At 41.4% G+C, this 24,222-nt stretch overlaps 1 protein-coding gene across 2 annotated transcripts in view; it reads left to right on the top strand.

The window, feature by feature from the left end:
* The window catches only part of ARID5B (AT-rich interaction domain 5B), a 195,637-nt gene extending 188,574 nt beyond the window's left edge, over positions 1–7,063 (top strand). For both annotated transcript variants that reach the window (XM_003258231.4, XM_004091106.3), the window contains one exon: positions 1,009–7,063. In XM_003258231.4, the coding sequence (XP_003258279.1) occupies positions 1,009–3,174 (2,166 nt within the window). In that variant the 3' untranslated portion in view covers positions 3,175–7,063. The remainder of the gene's footprint in view (positions 1–1,008) is intronic.
* Positions 7,064–24,222: the final 17,159 nt, after the last annotated feature.

Raw genomic sequence — 24,222 nt, forward strand, 5'->3', positions numbered from 1 at the left:
AGGAGGGGAAGAAGACCAGCTCAGTACAACTGTTTTGTGACTGCTCTGCTAAGACATGTCAGGGCAGCATGACAGCAGTTTTGAAAGGGCTTGTCAGTCAGCTGGGTCATAGATGGAAAGTTAAAATGACCTCTTAAGGTCAAAGTTTACATGGCTACGTAATGCAGTAAATGGGTCGAATTGGTACCCACAACTTCTGTCAGTAGGTAGGGTCACATAAGGAGTGTCTATCTCATTGACTATAATTTATTTCATTGAACAGCAAAGCTATATTTGCAGTGGCACTGACTGACTGAATTTTGACAACTTCATTTTGGGCTTTAATAGAAATGTAGTTTGCTGCAACCTAGAAGGACTTAGTTTCCTCTGTCCCTCCGGTAGACAGGCTGCCAAGAAATCTTCATAACTTTGTCAATATTTTATCATTATCTGCATGTCATCTGGCCCTGAGTAGAAATTATTAACACTTATGCATTGCTAATCTTCAGTGCATCATATTGAATACATTGGAAAGGGATTCGCCCTGTTAAAGAAAAGCAAGGAGTTGCAATAGGTTCATTGTTTGTTGTTAACATGGGGTTGGTTGGATTTTTGAAAGAGAAATGCTTTAAAAAAATCTTTCTCAGGAGTATCATAAAACACAACATGTAATTTAAAACCCATTTGGATAATTGACTGATTTGACAAGAAGACAACCTTAGAATTAAACTATATATTAGAATCAAGGAGTGATATGATTGTATACCATCAGTACATAACACTTTGCTATTTTGATAGGTGTCTCATAAGGGACTGAAGCGAATATGCATATTTCCCCTAATGTTTCTGTAATTTAGATTTCTTTGTTTAGAGCCATGATTGGGGAGTAATAAAGCTTTACAGAAACTTCATGAGCTGATTGACAAGCCTGTTTTCAAGTAAAACTGCTGTGTGGAATATTTTATTTCATAGCAAAACGTGTCAGTGTATTTGGTTTTCTTCTGACTGTCTTTTGAAATATGTTACCAGGTTTCATCAGAGCAAGAAAAAGAACAAGAGACTTTAAGCCAGAAAAGCATCCCTGAGCCTCTCCCAGCAGCAGACATGAAGAAAAAAATAGAAGGGTACCAGGAATTTTCAGCGAAGCCCCTGGCGTCCAGAATAGACCCAGAGAAGGACAACGAAACAGACCAAGGTTCCAACAGTGAGAAGGTGGCAGAGGAGGCGGGAGAGAAGGGGCCCACACCTCCACTCCCAAGTGCTCCTCTGGCCCCAGAAAAAGATTCAGCCTTGGTCCCTGGGGCCAGCAAACAGCCACTCACCTCTCCTAGTGCCCTGGTGGACTCAAAACAAGAATCCAAACTGTGCTGTTTTACAGAGATCCCTGAAAGTGAACCCCAAGAAGCATCCTTCCCCAGCTTCCCCACCACACAGCCACCGCTGGCAAATCAGAATGAGACGGAGGATGACAAACTACCCGCCATGGCGGATTACATCGCCAACTGCACCGTGAAGGTGGACCAGCTGGGCAGTGACGACATCCACAATGCGCTCAAGCAGACCCCAAAGGTCCTTGTGGTCCAGTCGTTTGACATGTTCAAAGACAAAGACCTGACTGGGCCCATGAATGAGAACCATGGACTTAATTACACGCCCCTGCTCTACTCTAGGGGCAACCCAGGCATCATGTCCCCACTGGCCAAGAAAAAGCTTTTGTCCCAAGTGAGTGGGGCCAGCCTCTCCAGCAGCTACCCTTATGGCTCCCCACCCCCTTTGATCAGCAAAAAGAAACTGATTGCTAGGGATGACTTGTGTTCCAGTTTGTCCCAGGCCCACCATGGCCAAAGCACTGACCATATGGCGGTCAGCCGGCCATCAGTGATTCAGCACGTCCAGAGTTTCAGAAGCAAGCCCTCCGAAGAGAGAAAGACCATCAATGACATCTTTAAGCATGAGAAACTGAGTCGATCAGATCCCCACCGCTGCAGCTTCTCCAAGCATCACCTTAACCCCCTTGCTGACTCCTACGTCCTGAAGCAAGAAATTCAGGAGGGCAAGGATAAACTCTTAGAGAAAAGGGCCCTCCCCCATTCCCACATGCCTAGCTTCCTGGCTGATTTCTACTCGTCCCCTCATCTCCATAGCCTCTACAGACACACCGAGCACCATCTTCATAATGAACAAACATCCAAATACCCTTCCAGGGACATGTACAGGGAATCGGAAAACAGTTATTTTCCTTCCCACAGACACCAAGAAAAGCTCCATGTAAATTATCTCACATCCCTGCACCTGCAAGACAAAAAGTCGGCGGCAGCAGAAGCCCCTACGGATGATCAGCCTACAGATCTGAGCCTTCCCAAAAACCCGCACAAACCTACCGGCAAGGTCCTGGGCCTGGCTCACTCCACCACAGGGCCCCAGGAGAGCAAAGGCGTCTCCCAGTTCCAGGTCTTAGGCAGCCAGAGTCGAGACTGTCACCCCAAAGCCTGTCGGGTATCACCCATGACCGTGTCGGGCCCTAAAAAATACCCTGAATCGCTTTCAAGATCAGGAAAACCTCACCATGTGAGACTGGAGAATTTCAGGAAGATGGAAGGCATGGTCCACCCAATCCTGCACCGGAAAATGAGCCCGCAGAACATTGGGGCGGCGCGGCCGATCAAGCGCAGCCTGGAGGATTTGGACCTTGTGATTGCAGGGAAAAAGGCCCGGGCAGTGTCTCCCTTAGACTCATCCAAGGAGGTCTCTGGGAAGGAGAAGGCCTCTGAGCAGGAGAGTGAAGGCAGCAAAGCAGCGCACGGCGGGCATTCCGGAGGCGGATCAGAAGGCCACAAGCTTCCGCTCTCCTCCCCTATCTTCCCAGGTCTGTATTCCGGGAGCCTGTGTAACTCGGGCCTCAACTCCAGGCTCCCGGCTGGGTATTCTCATTCTCTGCAGTACTTGAAAAACCAGGCTGTGCTTTCTCCACTCATGCAGCCCTTGGCTTTCCACTCGCTTGTGATGCAAAGAGGAATTTTTACATCACCGACAAATTCACAGCAGCTGTACAGACACTTGGCTGCGGCTACACCTGTAGGAAGTTCGTATGGGGACCTTTTGCATAACAGCATTTACCCTTTAGCTGCTATAAATCCTCAAGCTGCCTTTCCATCTTCCCAGCTGTCATCCGTGCACCCCAGTACAAAACTGTAGGCTCAGCTCTGCCCAGCAGTCCAAAGCGGCATGGCCAACAGAGCTTCACTCCTTACCCAGGAGTGCTGGCTTATAGAGTTAGAAGTCAGTATTTCTTCTAATCTGAGGCTACGATCAGTCCCAGCTGTAGGGGCCCAGAGGGGAGGTGAACATGCCTGATTTTTGTGGGACAACTCTAGCCTTGGCTGGTCAGTCTTGACTCCCTTCCAACACAGATGCCCAGGCACCTCCAGATCATTCACTTCGCACGTGGGCCTTGTGAAGGGATTTGTGAATATCCAGGAAGAACTTAGAGGACCCCATCTGAGTTCAGATGGTCAGAAAACAATCTGGGCAAAAAAGAGGCAGGCATTTCAAAGGAAGGGGCAAGGAAGACTGGCAAACATGCCAAGGGATGCCCCTCTTTTTCATAAAACTCTCCAAGGTTCAATCAATGCAATGTATAGTGAAACTTCAATAGATCTTTCATTTTGACACTATTAAACAATCCAGAGAAGTAAACACTGTTAATTGACTGTATATATTTGCTTCTTAAAACTACCCGTATCACTGTTTGCTCACCTAATTTATATACAGGTAGTTCCATTTTCTCCCAGTTCCTTCTCGTCTTTTTTTTTTTTTTTTTTTAATTAAATGGTATTGCTTTTGTTTGCAGGTCTTTTTGTTTTTGTTTTGTTTTCGAGGCTGACTGACTGTCCTAGTTGTTGATGTGTGTTTGTAATTTTTCCACATCTTATTTTGAGCAGCTTTGGGTGGTAAAGTTATTGTTTACAAATTGAAGCAACTGATTCTAGTGGAACAAATGAAAAAGAAACAGTCAAGCACACAATAGTGCAAAGAACGTTCCTTTGTAGATCCGCAACTTAAGGATTTTGTTCCTCATAAATGGCATAGTTGAAAGAGCTTATACACTGCTTACCCAGCCAAATGCTTTGCTTTGAAGTATTGGGTTCTGTGAAAATATTGAGCATTGTACTTACCTTATCTAGGCTGTGAAACTGTCCTACATACCAGAGGAATCATAAAAACAAAAACCTCACTGGCAGCAAGCTGCCGAATAACAACAGAGTCTAGAGGACATATTTGTGGGCTGCACAGATATTTTAGGAATTTCAGAAATTAGAACAGGAGCCAAAATGATTTACATTGGCGTTGGCACTGATTCCTTTAAATGGTCTGGGAAAGGGGGTTGGGAAGAGGATGGAGCTCAACTGGCCAGAAGAGGAGCAGCTGCAGTCCTGATAGCTTCTCTAGCCTCGGTCTTTTGAGTGATAAGTAGTCACGTTGTTTTCATCCAGTTGGTTTCTTGTCATTCCCAAGAAGAATCTCCCAGGCCACATCTTTGGGGATAACTGACATACTGGATTAGCCTTTTCAAAAGAAAAGTCATCCTGTTTGGTTTTATGGGGTGTGAGTTTTGTGTGTACACACACAGAAACATGTAAGGTGGTTTGGGTCATGTTTTTAACCACCTGGCAATACAGTCCACTTTCTGGTTTCTTTTATTGTTGGAAGTAAATGGTCAAGCTGCTCAGGCAGTGAAAAGATGTGGAGAATGTCCGTTGTCATTCTTGCCACTGTATTCCATTTGCTACCGAGATGTAACATTAAGGTGGACACATTTTCTAACTGTATTAATTAAAAGTCAATGGATACAGAGAGTGGATTTTCTCCCCAAGTCCCATCCCTGCTGAAGACCGCTTGGATGAACTCCCCAACCCACTGTACCCCTCCCGCAACACTACCAGTAGACTTTAGAACCATAGTTAACTAAGTCTTTTACCTCTGAGATACTTAATTCTGGGAAAATTGATGACAATTTTCAACTTCTAAATAGGTAACTCGACTGCAAAATAATCAAAACTGATAACAATGAAACTGCGGCTCTTAAATAAAGCCATGCATGCCGTGCATTTGTATTGAAATGTCTCCATGATATGAAGCCAAATATTCAATGTAACATACTTAATATCCAAAGGTGGAAACAAAAGAATGTAGAGATCCAGTGTTAAGAGTTCCATTTGCTTCAATTAATTATTTACCTTCCTGTGGAATAATATATATATATTTAATAGAACCATAGATAGACTAGTAGAATTTAGATTATAAATGTGTGAGTGCAGATTATCCTGCTATTGCACAAGCTAGAGGGGGGAAATCTCAATTCCAGCTGGCAAGATGCTAGCCAGGACACATAAGAAAGTTGCACTAGATTGAATGGTCACAGAATCGGAGGACATGGAAGAAAAAGGAAACTTCGGTGGTTCTGCAGCAGACATGGGCTAGATCATATGTGGTTTCTATGAGTTCGTGTCTCAAAAAAAAGGGGGGTGTCATCTGTCCCCAGTGGAGCTCACCTATTTGGAATATGGGGCATTTGTTTTTTCCACTGCAATGATTTCAGTCTGGTTTCATCATGTTGGAATTCGATCACACCATTTTCAAACAATGTTAACATAGTCCAGCTTTTGTTTTTCTCATCTCTTCCGAGAGGAGACTCACTGTTTCTGTCTGAGGAAGCTCATACCCTCGGCTAAACATCAGGACAAATAAAGAGAAATGGGGGTATGCATTCCCAACAGAAGCAGTGTGTTATTTGTTTTAAAACTCTGAACAGAGATCTTGGAAATCTTTCAAAAAGACCATTGAATTCTTCATTGGCTGAGAACGACGTTTTAAAATGTCTTAAATAAGGCTTTGTTTGCATTGTTTGAGTTCAAGGGGCCTTATTATTGAATGGAATTGCACAAGCCTTTCTTTGTGCAATCAAACCATTGTTATTGGTAGTTCTGTAAAGGAAACTGTGGAATCGAATTGGCAGTGGAGTCATAAATCTATTTACTGAGTGTGGCTTCCAAGAAATGTTGCAATTCAAAATGCGCTAAGTCTGTGATTTATGGGAGATTTGGAGATTCTAAATAATATTTTTAAAAAACTTTTCCGTGCAACTTCTGGTTTAATGTTTGGCAACTCCACATGATAAAAAAATAAAAACAGCCCAACCGAGTTTCGGAATTAAGTATTCTTCTAGTAAGTGATTCAAACTTGTAATATTTGCCACAGGACTGACTTATTTATTTACTAGCTAGAAGCTCTTAAGTTCACTTGTTTATCAGGGCATATACAGAAGGGTTTGTTAAAACTCGATGTTAACTTTACAACTTTCTGACCTGGTGCATGAATTCTCAAGTACTGTATTTCACTGTGTTGGTGTGTCTGATGGAAATTTCGAGGTGGTCCCACAAAAATATTTTATGTAGTGTGCCTTCAAAGAGAACCATTTCTTTCTCTTCACTTATCGTCCCGCAAAGTCACATTTGGTGGTGGTCAGCCAAGTCCCATCTGGTCTAGTTTTACTCTTGTCCCAATTTTAAAGAGAAATGGGAATGAGTTTGCCCTGGTGAGACCCACACCATTGCAATGATTATCTTGAGCACTTAAAGTCCAGTGTTGGCTGTTAGTGTATTTGATATTCTGCCTGTCTCCTCATGGTTGAAATATGTCTGAAGAATAGCAGCATAATCTCTTGGCTGTTTATACTTTTTTAAACTTTCCTGTGTTGTAAATATTGTATACTTTTGGTGATTCCAGCTATGTAACCTCTATGCTCTGTAAGGTGATTATTTGTATATAGCAACATGGCCCAGTGATATTATATAGTTTCCCAATGGAGAGGTTATTGAGTAACCTTTGCATTAGTTTAAACACTACCAGAAGAATGCTGAGCCAACTATAAACACTCAATTTTGTATGTTTTCCAAATTGTACTTATTACTGCTTTTGATACTGTATTACGTGCCAATAGTTTCCCAATCACATAGCAGGCAAGAGATATTTTGTACTTTTTGATCCACTGTAATATTTAATAAAAAATGTTACTATCTGTTTCCTTTTGGGTGTGAGTAATCTGTCACTCTTCCTGAGGAGCCTGTGGCCTCCCCAGAAGACTTTCCACCCCATCTCTCCAAACTGAATGATAACAGTAATGATGGCAATGTCTGTAGTTCACTAAGGACCTAGTGGGTGCCCCGTTGGTAAATATCTCATCTTCGCAACCTTATGTAAATATGATTATACCCATTTTACTTATGAGAAAACTAAAGCTTAGAGAGGTAAATCAACTGGTCCAAGATCACCCAACAGATGGCAGAGTCAGGATTTGAAGCCAGGGCTCTCATCTGTGTACTTCCTTTGTATACCATCCTCCTCTGCTGGTAGGATAATCACAAAAGTTATTTTATTTATTTATTTATTTTGATACGGAGTCTCACTCTGTCGCCCAGGCTGAGTGCAGTGGTGGGATCTCAGCTCACTGCAACCTCCGCCTCCCACGTTCAAGCGATTCTCCTGCCTCAGCCTCCTGAGTAGCTGGGATTACAGGTGCGTGCTACCACACCCAGCTAATTTTTTAATTTTTAGTAGAGACGGGGTTTCACCATGTTGGTCACGGTAGTCTCAAACTCCTGACCTCATGATCCACCCGCCTCGGCCTCCCAAAGTGCTGGGATTACAGGCATGAGCCACTGCGCCCGGCCAAGTTACTGTTTTTCATTCAGTCAACAAAGATTTACTCATGCCCCAACTGCCAGGCATAGTATTAGGAGCTGGGAATACAGTGGTAAATAAAAGATAAAATATTGTCTCTGGGAGCTTATAAATCTTATGGGAAAGAGAGTTCTTCAAATAGTCATTCCTATAGATTCAAAACTTCAGTGTGACTGAGTTCCAGGAGAGAGGAGTTTGAGGAGTAAAATGACACACAAAGAGGAGGTGGCGACTACAGTGACTGGCTGAGTATGGGAGGGAGGGAATTGGGAGGAGGGTATGTCAAGCACAGGGTAGCACATGTGCAAAGGCCCTGAAGCAGGAACGAGTTTGGCTTATTAGAGGAATTGAGAAAAGCCTGTGGGGCTTGATTGCATTGTTGAAGGAGTGAGGTTAGAGAGCGTAGCAGGGGCCAGGCGGGTAGGTCCCAATAGACCAGATTGATTTGATCAATTTTGTCTTTATCCTAAGCAAGAAAGATTTGTCTTTTTCAATATCATCCTCTGGCTGTTGTGTGAGGGGAGCTTAAGAGCAATCTAACATCAATGAGGTGGTGGTCATTGCGATGGGGTGATGGAAGGTGAGAGTGGACACATTTCAGAGGTACTTGGAAGGAGGAATGAGCAAACATGGTGATGAATTAGATAGGGCAATTGATGGAAAGATACTCAGGAAGGGTTGAAAATCTGGGAAAACACTGCATATTCTGAGGTCTGCATCTTTTAATCGTAGACCTGGTGGTGATGGGCAAAGATTTCTGATCTTTTGTTCTCTTGACCTCTGCCCCTGGCTTCCCTTGGCTTTGCTCAGCTTAATGTGAGTTGAAATGAGGTATTTACAAAGCAACACCCTATTTGTTCCCTTCTTATGAGTCCTAGAGAGGGAGGAGAGGTGTGGGGAACAGGACTTATGGTCAGAATGGCTTTGATAGACAGGAAAGAGTAAGCTGCTAGCAAGCATGTCACCATGCTTGGAGAAAAGAAACATATTTTGGTAAAAGCCACGGGATCCTTTTCCTCATCATTATTGATTCTCCAAAGGACCCTGCCCATGCACATCGGGGTCAGCAGGAGTTGCAGCGACATGTTAGGTGCCTCACCCTCTTCTTGCTGGCTGTCATTCCTTAGCTAATCCCGCACCCGACAAACACGGGAGGAACCCCCAGCCCCACGGTCCCCTGGCCCTCATTCTGAGTCATGTGTATTTCACCGTATCATGTGACTTGCTGTGAGTACATCAGAAGAATGTTCTTCCACCTGTGACACATTCAGCATTTGTAGATCTGATACTTGATTCCTACGCAACAGGAAACATTGTAAGTTATCCATTCTTGCAGGCACTGGCTGGCAGATACTGTTGGAGAAGAGGTGCTTTTGCTAAAGATGTCACTTATAGGGCAAAAGCAATGACAAGCCCGATGTCTATTCTAGGAAAGTGGCCAAAGTTGACAAATATTTTAGGGCTGATAGTGACCAGGAAATAGGTGATATTTATATCAACAAGTATGTGAGTGGCAGAAGGTGGGAATGGGGTCAGAAGTGACCTCTGGCCAGGAACGATGTAATCCCACTACTCAGGAGGCTGAGGCAGGAGAATCACTTGAACCAGGGAGGCAGAGGTTGCAGTGAGCCGAGATTGCACCATTGCACTCCAGCCTGGGCTACGAGCAAAACTTCATCTCAAAAAAAAAAAAAAAAAAAAAAGGAAGTGCAGCCTTCAAGATTGACCTAGGGAATATAATAAATCACATTAATTTGGGCTTCACTAATTCAGAATTCCTGAATTTTGGACTCTCCATGGTGATTCTCAGGATAAATAACATTCCAAAGCACTTATTTAACCTGCTCAGAAAACCAAATTATTTTTAATCATGCTAGCCATAGCCACAGGCATTCAGCCTGCTTTAGTAAGAACTAGGTGTTCTGTTCCCTGAGGCACCTGTACAAGAACTACTAGTACTTTTGTGGTGGAACTACTACTACTTTAATTATCAGTGAAACTCCCTCTAGAACAGAGGTGTTCATTAGAATTTCCTGGGATGGTGGAACTGTTCTATTATTTAGAGTTGTCCAATATTGTAGCTAATAGCCAATGTGGCGACTGAACCCTTGCAATGTGTCCAGTGTGCTGAAAAAACTGACTCTTTAATTCTACTTAATTTTTATTCATTTAAATTTCAATAACCACATGTGGCTACTGGTTACTCTATTGGACAGCACAGCTCTAGAAAGGCCAGTTGGTCAATATGCATATATGGATAGACCCAATGACAGATAAGCCAATATCTGCACATAAACTTTAACCTAAACACAAGTAAACGACATTGTTCTTCTTTTTAGCAAAACTTTATCTATTGGGGTGACAATGGCCTTAATATTTTTCATTCAAGATTTATACATCATATAAATTTATACATCTTATGAAAATATTTAGCCAGTTAAATGCTCAATAAACTAATCATTTAGAAAGCATTAAGATAAGGCTACACTTAACGGTATCTTTTAACCTAGCCCTGCCATTTATGTTAAATCTGATTGTGTGAGGCTTGAATGCAACTTCCAGAAAGCCTGTGAAATAGTAGATGTGGCCATGTTCAAGCCCTCCTTCTTCACTCCATGGTAATTCAGCATTTATCCATGGAGACTGGGAGGGCATTCAGTGTGAGGAAAATGATGGCCAGGTAGGTTGAGGGGGACCTAGGGACCAAGTGTGGAAGAACACGCAACCAACATATTTTTAGTGTCTTGGCCCTAGTTCTTCAAACCTGGGTTTGTTACTTTATTTCTCCTTTACACATAATGATAACAACAACTAATGATATCAATGACAGCTCTATTTGTGACAAACAATATTTTAAATGTTTGGTATTAATTTATTTGATCCTCATAACATTCCATCATGCAGCTACTATAATATATTCCTACCTTACAGTTGAGGAAAATAAGGAATAACTGAGCTTTTGATGACCAATCAAAATAGGCAGTACCTGCCCATGGCATTAGAAAACTCTTTCCTGAAGTTTGTTCTTACTGTGCAATTTCTCTCTTTATACCCCACTCCAACCCTGAAATTCAAGAAATCAGCACAAACGCTGAGTCAGAGCACCCTAAGGTTTTTAAATAAATTAATGAGGGCAAAAAAAGAGAAGACATCAATAAACAGTACTAGGAAAGTAAAACGAATATAATAGAGACTTTTAAAATTATTAGAGGATGGTGTTAAGTTTAAAAATTGGAAAAGTTAAACGAAAAACTGTTTCATAGAAAAATAGAAGTTAAAATTTTCTCAAGAAGGAACATGAAAGTCATAACTAAGAGCTTGTTCAGTAGTCAAATATTTCCCCACAAAAAACACCAGGCCCAGATGGCTTTAAGAACTGTTTCAGAGAATTGAAGAAGAGGAAAATCTACACAATTCTTTTTATGAGTTTGTTTTGACCTTACTACCAAAATTCAAAAAGGATAGTGAAAGAAAGAGAAAATACAGACCCACTGCACTTACAAACCAGATGCAGAAATCTTAAGAAAAATTTCAGTAAGTCATAAAAGTTTATGCTTATACGTATTTACATCTATTTGCACACATACGGTGCATGTATATGTGTGTGTGTGCACATACAAATACAAAAATATAAAAATAAAATTGGAAAGTTATTGAAATATTACATTATAACAAAGAAGTTTATTCTGAAAATATAAAGATGGTGAAATATTAGAAATTTCATTCGTGAAATAATATGTGAAGTCATGTAGGAAAAGAAGTTGGATCCAAACCTCAAACAATACACAGATGAATTACGAATGAATTAAAGATTTAAATGTACAAAATAAAATTATAATGAAAGACTTGAGGAGAACACAGGATAATTGTTTTATAACCTTGGCATGGGAAAAGCCATCCTATGATTCAAAATTCAGAAACTATAAAACAATAAAAGATTGAGCTATAACTATAAAAGATTGAAAATTTATCTGCATAAACATAAAATTTCTATATGCAAAAAATAAGCAAATTTAAAATACAAATTTTACTTTGGGAATAAACTTCTGCAACTTATATCCCAAAAGGCTCATATCTCTAATATATAAATAGCCCTTAGAAATCAAAAAGAAAATGGGCAGTAAAATGTACAGCCCTTAAGTGTACAGTTCAGTGAATTTTGACAAATGTAACCACGACCAAGAAGAAACTATCGTACAATTCCATTTTGGGAGAACATTTTCTCATGACACTCTGGTGAGTTGGCCCACTCTGACCCAGAAGGCAATCACTATTCTGATTTTTATCAGCAAAGATTTGTTTGGCTTTTTTTTTTAGCATGCTTTTAAAACATTCAAAACATTTAAAAGCATTTAGCATGCTTTTAAAACACAAAGGTATTTATTATCACAGTTTTGCTTTTATTTAACATAGTGCTGTAGATTTTTTGCCATATTATATGACCATAATAGGAAATGAAATGCATAAGGTTTGGAATGGAAGAAACTCAATTGATATTTTTCATAAACAATAAGACTGTTCATCTGGAAAATCTCAGAATTTACAGGTAAATTATTACAATGAGTGAGAGCTCAGCAAACTTGTTATATATAAGAGTTCTAAAAAATCAAAGTCCATAACATTTTTATCTACCAGTGACAATTGAAATGACAATTTTTAAAATTTCCATACCAATGAAAAGGTACCCAGGAAGAAATCTAGCAAAACATTTGGAAAGCAACTTGGCAAAATCCAGTGTAGTGGCAAATGCACTTACTGTGTACTATAAACTTAGCAAGAACACTTTTAGATATTTCCTGAGAACCCTCACACTTGCATTAGAAGGCCAAAGTATGGGGATATTCATTGCAGCGTTGATTCTCATCATACCCAGGGAAATACACAGACCAAAAGCAACATAAAAGTTGGCCACTGAAGAATAGATATGTAAATAAACGAAAAATATAAGGCCCCTTGCCTCAAAGGACATGAGGCCAGAAGCAGTTCTTACAGCTATGCTCATGGATTGAAGGTGAGTACCTTTCTGCATTTTTTATGGCAAAATTGTGCAGATTTCAAGAACATCATGGGAATGATTTCCAAGCAGGGCTTCTAATCCATGTGTGGGCGGGATGCTGCTGTGCTTGGAGGAGCAAATAGGCCTGCCCAGAGTGGAGGCTCAGGACAGGGGAGGCGGGAGTCTGCAACATTTCTCCTGAGAAACTGAGGCTGCATAGTAATAGAACTGGTTTGCTTAGGCCCGAAATATTTACTTTCAATTCCTTTCCCAAATATTTGTGCATGCATGTGTGTTTATGTGTGTATGTGTTTATGTGTGTGTACACATATATATGTACAGATATATTCCCTTGCATTGTATATAGGTGTGGCATACACACACACACACGCACACACACACACACAGGTTCTGTGCTAAGTGTTTCTCTTTATAACAACTCTCTGGGGTTATGTTATTATACCTTCCTTACAAATGTAGAAACTGAAGCTTAGAGAGGTTAGATAACCCACCAAACATCACCTAGAACATTTATGCCAAAGCCAGAATTCAAGCCTAGACTCTAAGAACAGGTTTTAATACATCATCTCTTCTATTTCATAGAAGGCCCCAAATAGGGAGGATGATTTGCTGTGTAGAAGAAAAATGTCCTGTTGTCTCCTTGATCCTTGAGCACTGGGATCCTTCTGCTGCTCTCCCACTTTAACGTAATGTCAAATTCCTGGAAAGTGCTCTACCTATGTGTGTAAACTAAGTCATATTCATGAAGTCAAGCTCGCTTTAATTTGGAAAATTCTGCAAGGAAACCAAAGGGCAAATTATGTTTGTGGGCAATCCTCTTCACTAGATTGGGCATCTTCTTAAATCAGTAACCAGCTCAGATCTGGAAATCAATATCTGGGATTGAAAACTGAGCTTTTTTGAATGCTCTGGTTTAGTGATCTGTAATAGTAATATCTGTTCATTTTTTATTGCAATACAAGCAAGGCACTGAGTTCTTCATACACATTATTTCATGTTTCTATTGCAACCCTTCATAGATGAGGAAATTGGGGCTTAGGCAAAGTAATTAACTTGCCTATAATTACTCTATTAGCAAGTGTCTGTGCTGTGATTACGAACACGGGGCATCTGGCTTCGGCGCCCAGGTGCCCAGCCTCTACCCTGAACTGAAGCAGACAGAATTCCCTCCTTGGAATTGCACCTTTCCCACCGGGCTCCTGGTGTGAGTTGGGGGAGGTCTGCACACAGTCCCCTTGGGCTCTCTCCATCCCTCTTGGTGACTGCTCTTTTTCAGCATCTCTGGGTCTATCATCCAAGCTTGGGAAGTTCATCTTTGTGAAGTGCCATTTTTTATTCATCAAACATTTTTGTCATATTGCCACACAGAGTCTGCAGCGTGTTTGTGCTGGGCTGTACCTTCTGCTGGCCTGTAGCCCACCCAGGTATTCCTAACTGTTCATCAGGACCTTGGCTCACGCAGGTGGCATGGAGGAGCCCACAGAAAATTGTGAATGACGAGATTCTTTCACCCATCACAAACTGGGGGCTGCTAATTCCCACAACAAATATTTGGGGGGAAAGTAAAACCTCGTTCTTAATTGCCTTTGTCAGTTTGTTGGAAAGCTCAAGATGCAGGTGCCGGCAGATTCAGTGTTTGGTGAGTGTCTGCTTACTGGTTTGCAGATGGCCATCTTTTCCTTGTATGCTCACATGACAAATAAGACAGCTCATCTCTTTAGTCTCTCCTTGTAAGGCACTCGTCCCACTCACGAGGGCTCTATCCCTGACCCCATCACCTCCCAAAGGCCCCTCTTCCAAACACCATTATATTGGGAATTAGATTTCAACATAGGAATTTTGGGGGAACACAGACATTCAGCCCATAATAATAATATAAGGTCATTAAGAAGCTAATTCATCTTTTAAGTTAAAGATGGAGAGTTTAAATCTCTAGCTGTTCACAAAGCCATGGAAACCCTGCTGTGTTTGTTAATCTACTCCACCATTTAAAAAAAAAAAAACATTCGTTTTAGATTTAAAGTAATACATAGTATGTAATAGAAGGCAAAATTCTTCTGAGTTTTTGTTTGTTTGTTTGTTTGTTTTTGAGACAGAGTCTCGCTCTGTCGCCCAGGCTGGAGTGCAGTGGCGCAATCTCGGCTCACTGCAAGCTCCGCCTCCCGGGTTCACGCCATTCTCCTCCCTCAGCCTCTCCGAGTAGCTGGGACTACAGGCGCCCGCCGCGACGCCCGGCTAATTTTTTGTATTTTTAGTAGAGACGGGGTTTCACCGTGGTCTCGGTCTCCTGACCTCGTGATCTGCCCGCCTCGGCCTCCCAAAGTGCTGGGATTACAAGCGTGAGCCACCGCGCCCGGCCTCTCTTCTGAGTTTTAAGGTAAAACCAAAGACATCGAAAAATGTCAGATTTGCAGCAGGCTGTTTTAGGCTACAATCCAACAAATACCCCTTGGTCATCTATATGTGCCAGCAGTCTGGGAGCTCCAGTTACAGCACCAAGGAAGGCCATGCCTCTCTTTTTCCTGGAACCGGAAGTCTAGCAAGGAAGACAGGTATGACAGCAGCACTTCTAAGTATGCTGGGTGTTATAAAAGACAACAGTCAAAGACCTTTAGGGAGGAGAGCAAAGGAAATGGTACCATCAACCAGGGCTCAGGGAAGGTCTCTTGAAGGAAGTGACTATTTTTTTTGAGACAGAGTCTCGCTCTGTCACCCGGGCTGGAGTGCAGTGGCACGACCTCGCCTCATTGTAACCTCCGTCTCCCAGGTTCAAGCAATTCCCTGCCTCAGCCTCCTGAGTAGCTGGGATTACAGGCACCCACCACCACGCCAGGCTAATTTTTGTATTTTTAGTAGAGACAGGGTTTCACCATCTTGGCCAGGCTGGCCTTGAACTCCTAACCTCGTGAGTGGCCTGCCTAGGCCTCCCAAAGTGCTGGGATTACAGGCATGAGCCCCCGCGCCTGGCCAAAGGAAATAACTTTTAAGTGAAGATCTGAGAAGTGATGAATAAAGAAATAAGATACATGAAATCTCACAAACAAGAGGGAGCACCAGGTGTTGTAGGAACTGAGAGAGAGGAAAGGCAGTGGTTCAGGTGGGGAAGCAGGACTTCCAGGGGAAGTACCCAGGAAGGAAAGTACAGGCTCATTTACAACTGGAGTACAACCTCGCATAACACAGGCCTAGTCAAATATTAATCAATAAATGATCTGACAAATATTACACCTTATGGGGTAATTTACATTCTGAAAGAGGATACCAGGCCCAGAAAACCTGGGAGAACCAATTGGAAAACAGTAAAAAACAAGAAGAGAATTCAGAGAAGAGATGAGTTGCTAAGTAACTATTTAAAACCAGTAGCCTTTCCTAAACCATAACTTTTTAGAAATTGTGGTAAAAGAAAAGATCTCATTTAAAATACAGCAACTGAAAAGAATCCTAAAGATCAATATAACAAGTAATTTGCAGGACTTTTATGAAAAACTCTTTAATAACCTATTGACAGAACTAAAAACGACTTAACAAATGGAAAGACACACTATGGTCTTTGATAGAAAAATATCATTTCCTCCTAAGTTAATTTATACATTTAATGAAATCCGAACTGAAATAGCAATTTTTAACTTAACAAAATAATATTAATGTTTGTTTGTAAAACTAATTATGAAGATGAGTCAGAAAAAGTGTTGAAAATGAAAAACAATAAGAACTAGCTGACTGATACTAAAACTATTTTAAAGCTATAATAATTAAAATGGTTTGGCATTAGGGAAAAATAGATCAATGAATAAGAATGAAGAGTTCATAAATGAAACCAAAATCATATGAGAATTAAGATATGAAATGGTAACACTTCAAAACAGTGAGGAAAGGCAATTAATCAGTAAATAGTGGTAGATCAATTGACTGGGGAAAAAAAATGAAGCTGGATCCTTACTTCAGTTATTATGGTAACATCAATTCCAGATGGATCAAAAATTTAAATGTAGGGCCGGGAACAGTGGCTCATGCCTGTAATCCCAACAGTTTGGGAGGCCAGGGCGGGCGGATCACAAGGTCAGGAGATCGAGATTATCCTGGCTAACATGGTGAAACCCCGTCTCTACCAAAAATACAAAAAAAATTATCCGGGCATGGTGGCAGGTGCCTGTAGTCCCAGCTACTCAGGAGGCTGAGGCAGGAGAATTGCTTGAACTCGGGAGGCAGAGCTTGCAGTGGGCCGATATTGCACCACTGCACTCCAGCCTGGGTGACAGAGCGAGACGCCGTCTCAAAAAAAAAAAAAAAAATTAAATGTAGAAAATGAGCTATAATGGTTCTAGGAAAATAAATGGCTGCGTTTAAGCTCCTGGAATAGGAAAGGCCTTTCTAGGAAGGATTCAAAACCCAGAGACCATAAAATTATATTTGACTATATAAAAATTGTGATTTTTTTGGGGGGTGGGTGGGTAAAAATATACCCTCAACTAAGAGAAGAAACGAGTGACAAGTTGGGAAAATATTTATAATGGATGTGACAGGAAAAGAGCTAATTGCTTTCATTTTCAAAAAGCTTTTGTAAATAAAATAGAAAACGAACAATCCAATAGGAAAAATAAAAATTGACAAAGCTTATCAGTAGTTAATTACCAAAAAGTGAAGATAAAACATAGTCAGTAAGTATGAAAATATGCTCAATATTATTTGTAAGTAAAATAATGAAAATTAAACAGCAGCAACAGATTGTTTCTTAACTCATGTTATGAGAACCTACAGTGATGAGGCCTGTTCTGAGAAGGCTATTGACAGGCAAGCACTGTCAGACACTGATGTGGGGCAGGGGTGGTGGACTGGTTCATTTCTGGAAGGAAGCTTGACAAAGTCCATCTACTTTTAAAGGTGCATATTATTTTACTCAGTAATATTTGCTTGCTAAGAATTTACCTATATAATTATCCCTGCACATGTTGGTCAAGAGATATGTACAGGTGTGTTCCCTGTGGCATTGTTTGTAACAGCAACAAGGAAAAGTAACCCATCAGTAAGGGATAGTTACATAGCCTATGGGGCTCCTCCTATCTGATAGATTGTTATCAGCTGTGAAAAAGAATGAAGTAGCTTTGTGTCTATCAGAGACAGGGAAAAAGAGGTAGAGGATTGTGTATACTGAATCATTCCTTTTATGTCAATTTTATAGGAATAGATGGACAGACAGACATGCACACTGGTCTAGAAATAAACACATTTTCTAAAAGCAATAGAAAATATTTTACAAGCGGCTACTTTAGGGCACAGACAAAGAGCTGACGCATGAAGACTTTTATGTTTCATTTCATACTTTGCTCTACTATTGGAAGTTTTAAAAATACATAGGTGAATTACTTTCATTCGTTAAAATATGGACATGGATTACCTGAGTAGTGAGATGATGAACTTTTTTTCTTCTTCTTATTAATATTATTATTATTATTATTTTGAGACAGGGTCCCACTGGAGTGCAGTGGCACGATCTCAGCCCACTGCAACTTCCACTTCCTGGGTTCAAGAGATTGTCTTGCCTCAGCCTCCCAAGTAGCTGGGATTACAGGCGTGTGCCACCACACCCAGCTAATTTTTATATTTTTAGAAGAGATGGGGGTTTCACCACATTGGCCAGGCTGGTCTCAAACTCCTGACCTCAAGTGATCCACCCGCCTTGGCCTCCCAAAGTGTTGGGATTACAGGCGTGAGCCACCACACCCGGCCATTATTTTTTATTTTTATTTAATTAATTTATTTTGAGACAGGGTCTCACTGTCACCCAGGCTGGAGTGCAGTGGCAAGATCATGGCTCACTGCAGCCTCAACTTCTCAGGCTCAAGGGATCCTCCCACCTCAGCCTCCAGCTGAGAACTACAGGTGCATACCACCATGCCTGGCTAATATTTTGTATTTTTTTTTAGAGCGGGGGTTTCACCATGTTGCCCAGTCTGTTCTCACACTTCTGAGCTCAAGTGATTCACCTGCCTCTGCATCCCAAAGTGTTAGGATTACAGGCGTGAGCCACTGCACCCAGACTTTTTCTTCTTTAAATGTCTATAGTTTATAAAAAATATAAAACTAAAAAATAAAATTTAAAAAAAGTGGGAGACCAGGCGTGGTTGCACACACCTGTAGTTCCAGCTACAGAGGAGGCTAAGGCTTGTGGCCAGGAGTTTAAGACTGTAGTACCTGCCTGTGAATAGCCACTGCACTCCAGCGTGGTCAATACAGCAAGATCCTGCCTCTAGAGAAAAAATAGTGTGGAAGAGGGAGCAATAAAGAAAAAGATACCAGATAATGTTTTGCCCAAAAAGACTTAAATTCAAATGGTGGCCTGTCCAACACTGCTAGGGTCCCAGGAAGAGCTATTTCTAGAGCAGGAGACTTTCCATCAGCTCACAGATTCCTCCACTTGCCACCCATAATAATGGTTCCCCCATACGTAGCCATCAGAGAGCTTGGCTTCAGCATCAAGAGAGTTAAAATGAATGAAAGGAAATCAGGCTTAAAAAAGAATGTCATTATGATTTGTGCAAGCATTTCCTCTCTATAGATAAAGTGGAGTGAGATGGCAAAAACAGATACAGGCTCACCTCATGCTTTTCTTCCCCTCTGCTTAGTTGGGCGGACTGGTATGGCTTATATCCCTCCTACCTTCTTATGAAACCTGCATGTCCCAGGGGCCTAACCATGTAGCAGCCTTCAGCTGCATGACTCCAGGATCTGCAGGACCCCAGGAATGTGTCCTATGATCCTGGCTGGGTCTTCTCCCCTCTGTCACCCATCTCCTAAGCTCTTCCTCTCCCATGGCCCTCTTGGGAAGGCAGTTCTTTCCAGTCAATCTTTACTGGTCACTCCTTGAGGCCAGCTTAGCCTCAGGGGGGGTGCAGGAGATGGTAAAACCCAGTTTCTACGCTTACAGAACTGCTGGATGCTTCTGAGGAGTCTCAGAAAACAATTAGGCAGCCATGTGAAAGTAAAGAGGTAAAGAATTTCAGCCAAGTAAGATGAAGCAGGTGTTGTTGGTTGGCTGACCCAATCTCCAACTCATCTCTTTTTTATCCATACAGCAAGGGGCTCCCCCACAACACCATTTGGGCATAGAAATAAAAAAAGAAGTATCTGGTGAGACTTCTAAAAAAGATCTTTAAAAAGGACAAAACCAATTGGCATGTTCCTTTGGCCTTTTGCCCCTTCCCCCTTTTTCTTCTTTTGGGAATGTGGCCATGAGGCTGCAGGTGGAGTCGCCATCTTACAACCAGTGGCAACATGTCTGAGGGTGAAAGTAACATGCTAAGGAGGGCACAGTGGAACAGAGCAAACCTGAGTCTCCCCTGACATCCCTGGGCCACTACACTAGGCCTGATGATGCACATCTACATGTTTCATTATGTGAGAAAAATAAGCTTCCCATTTGTTTAAGGTGCTATTAATGGGATGTTCTGTTATTTGCAGCCAAATCTGCTACTAAATGATTAACATGGTGTTAAGAGGAAGTAGCTCTGATAGAAAGCTCATGAGCTTTGGAATTGAATGATTTGGCTTCAAATTCTAGTACTGTGACTTATATACCAGGGTAAGTTATCACTTAACTTTTCTGGGTCCTTGTCTCCATAAGTAAAAAAAATAGGGCTAATAAAGCTACTTAAACAGATGTCTGAGGTCTCCATAGAAAGGGGAAGTGAAAGTAACTGTATATAATAAGTTCCAGCTCAATAAATATCTGATACAACTTTGTTGAGAATGTGGAAGGACATTGAGGAAGTGAGGCTTAGCTGGAATACAAATAAAGCAAGAGGAGGTAAAATGTAATTCAGAAGAAGTAGAGTATGGGAAAAGATTGAGAAATTTCAACAAAAAGGTGTAGCAGGCAAATCATCCTGTCTCTTGAAATAGACCTGAAATCTAGTCTCCCATAGAAACCTCAGGCAGAATGCAACTGTGGCCCAGAAGAATCAGAGAAGAAGGTGTCTTTTAGCCCAGGGCTGCAAACCCTCCAGAGAATTCCCAACACTAAAAAGGAAAGAACTATCCTCATTAACATTTCCCTTCTCATCTTCCTTGTTCCTGTTTCTGCTTTTCCTCCCTCCCTTCCTTTTTTCCTTTTTCCTTCTTTCCTAGATCAAAATTATTTCAAAACCATGGAAGGCAGACACAGTTTGTTCTGACTCACAGTGGATAGATGATAGGGCCTGGATTTTACACCTTCTAATCTATTTTAGACACAAAGAAAATTTCTGCATTCTCCTATTCCCTCCCACAAAGAAAAGGCATCATGGTGTAGCCCCTGGATGTCAAATAAAGAGTCAGGAGCCCTCAGTCCTGCCCTGTGTATGTTCTTGGATAGTCTCGTAACCTCTGAATTTCAATTTTCTCATTTATAAATTGGGAGTATGTGGAAGGCGGTGGGCAACAGGGGAGGAGTTACCTAGGTAAGCCCTCAAGTTCCTTCTCTTCTATTTATTAGCTTCATGCAGTCCCTGGGGCGATAAGAGAAGGTTAAATTTCTCATTAATCCTATAAATATCTCATTAATCCTATAAATATCTATGGAGCACCAACCCTGTACCAGGAACTGGTTTAACCACTGGAAATACTACTATGAAAGAAATAGATGGCATCCTATATCTTGATGAAGGAGACAGACAATAAACACACAAAGAAAGAAACTGGACAATTTCAGAGAAGCAGTGAAGAAGAAAATACAACTAAGTGATGGAATAGAGTGACTGGGGATGAGGGAGCTACTTGAAAAGAGATGGGTCAGGGAAAGTCCCCAAAGTGATGTAAACTTTGTGCTTAGCTGAAATGAGGTGCCAGCCATGCCCCTCTCCTGGCAGGACTCTGGACTGATCTTTGACTGGGTACTCAGACTCATTCTCAGTGCAAACTTGTTTCCTTGAGCCTCTTGATTCCTGAACAATATCCCAAGTCTACGATCTTAATGGGCTCACACTATGGGTCTACATGGCCCATTGGAATATTCAGAGTGGGTACAGTCAATCCCCACAGTGAACAAAGGAGAGAATAAGGAAGCCAGGAGCTGTGCAAGCCAGTCCAGGAAGACAGGCAGCATATAATGCACTTCTGTTTAATCTACTTTTTATCTCATCTTTTTGGTTTTTTTAAGTGGGGACAGGGTTTTCTTTACAATGAATATGATACATTGCGTGCATAACAATAATAGTGTATACGTAACAGTGCTTGCCGGTACTTAGACATTGTTCAAAGTGCTCACATATATGAACTCATTTAATTTTCATGACAACTTTATGAGGTACATACTGATATTTTCCCCATTTTACAGATGAAGGAACAGAGGCACAGCCAAGTAAGTGATTTGCCCAGCTTGTGAGTTGCAGAGCTGGGACCTGGAGCTAGGTAGTCTGATACCATAGTAACTTCTTTTAACCAATTATGCTGTGCACCTTTCATGTATGAAATGTGTTTGTTTTAAAGGATATCTATAGTTTACTGGAGATTCAAGTTCAAATTTTTTAGAACTCTTTTGTCAAAAATACTGGTGAGTGTGACAGTGTCTACAAAGTCAGACAGACCCAGGTTTCAATCCCTATTAAAAAAAAAATATTGGCCGGGCACAGTGGCTCACGCCTGTAATCCCAGCACTTTGGGAGGCCGAGGCGGGTGGATCATGAGGTCAGGAGATCGAGACCATCCTGGCTAACACGGTGAAATCCCATCTCTACTAAAAATAGAAAAAATTAGCCAGGCGTGGTGGCGGTCGCCTGTAGTCCCAGCTACTTGGGAGGCTGAGGCAGGAGAATGGCAGGAACCCGGGAAGTGGAGGTTGCAGTGAGCCGAGATCGCGCCACTGCACTCCAGCCTGGGCGACAGAGCGAGACTCCATCTCAAAAAAGAAAAAAAAAAAATTATTCATGACATTTGTTAAAGACAGTAAGCCAGACTTTATTCAAGGGAGACTACTACAGTGGAATTTTGCCAGGGGAGAGAGATTGGCCTCAACTCTGAATACAACAAAGAAAAGTGGAGATTTATAGCCAAGGGGCAGGGTAGGGTCAGTGGATGGAAAATTACTAACAGTAAACATTTTATAAGGGTAAACAAGGGGTAAGGCAGATTCTGGCTAAACCGACTTGACAAGCTTCTTGCTGAAGGAAGGCCAGGGTGAAAAAATATCCAGAGGTGGGGATGAGGAATTTCATCAGATATCAAGGGTGGGGGATATTTGCTAAACTGACCCAACAGGCTTCTTACTAAAACTGGACTAAATGGGCCAAGGACAAAGCCTTCAGGGTGAGGCCTCATCAAAAAGATGACTGAGAGGAGCCTGATTAAAGTTTGGTTAAGGAGAGAATCTTGGTTATCCCCAACATTGTTGCTTCCTAGCTGTGTAAACTTGAGTGGGTTATCTAACCTCTCTGAGCTTCAGATTTCTCATCTTGAAAGTAAATATTATGCTATCTCCCCTACACATTGTAAGGATTAAATGAAATAATGCTCAATAACTACAGGTTGAATGTCTCTAATCAAAAAATCTAAAATCCAAAATACTCCAAACTCCAAAACCTTTTGAACACTGACATGATACTCAAAGGAAATGCTTGTTGAAGTATTTCAGATTTCGAATTCTCTGGATTTGGGATGCAGAATCAGAACCTATATGTAATGTAAATATTCCAAAATCTGAAACATTTCTGGTCCCAAGCACTTCAGATATGGGATACTCAACCTGTACTTAGCACATGGTCTGATCTAGTAAGCGTTATCAATATCACTGTTAATGTGAAAGCTCATGCCAGGGAATCAAGTCATTCCTGATGAAACCGAGCTCTTGAAACTCTTAAATGCCACTGGCAAGAGTACAACTTGACACAGCATTACTGCCGTGCAGTTTTGTGGTATCTATCAAAATGTAAAACATGGCATTGAGTCTCTGGATTCAAAAATTTCTTTCCGGAAATGTATCTGAGGAAATAATAGCACAAGGGCACAAAGACATGTGTCTGAGGATTTCCAGTGCATCATTATTTAATATAAAAAAACTTGGAAGATAACCCAAATGTCCAGCAGTAGGGGGCTGGTTAAATACATGACAGTATTCATAAAATATATTCAATGATAAGTCAGTACAACAAAAATATATTAAGTGCAAAAGAAGGTTACAAAATAATAGGTTAGTGCAAAAGTAAAAGCAATTGTGGTTCTTGCCATTAAAAGTAATTACCACAATTACTTTTGCATCAACCTAATAATACAAGTAATATGTTCCCATTTTGTAAAAACAGAATAAACAATAAATGTAATTAATACAAAATGTCTGTGTTTTATGTGTAGGCATATGAACATAAAGATAAACACCAGGCTGGGCGCGGTGGCTCACGCTTGTAATCCCAGCACTTTGGGAGGCCGAGGCGGGCGGATCACGAGGTCAGGAGATCGAGACCACGGTGAAACCCCGTCTCTACTAAAAATACAAAAAAATTAGCCGGGCGTGGTGGCGG

Source organism: Nomascus leucogenys, chromosome 18 (assembly GCF_006542625.1).
Source record: "Nomascus leucogenys isolate Asia chromosome 18, Asia_NLE_v1, whole genome shotgun sequence".
In the NCBI taxonomy this organism is placed as follows: Eukaryota; Metazoa; Chordata; class Mammalia; order Primates; family Hylobatidae; genus Nomascus; species Nomascus leucogenys.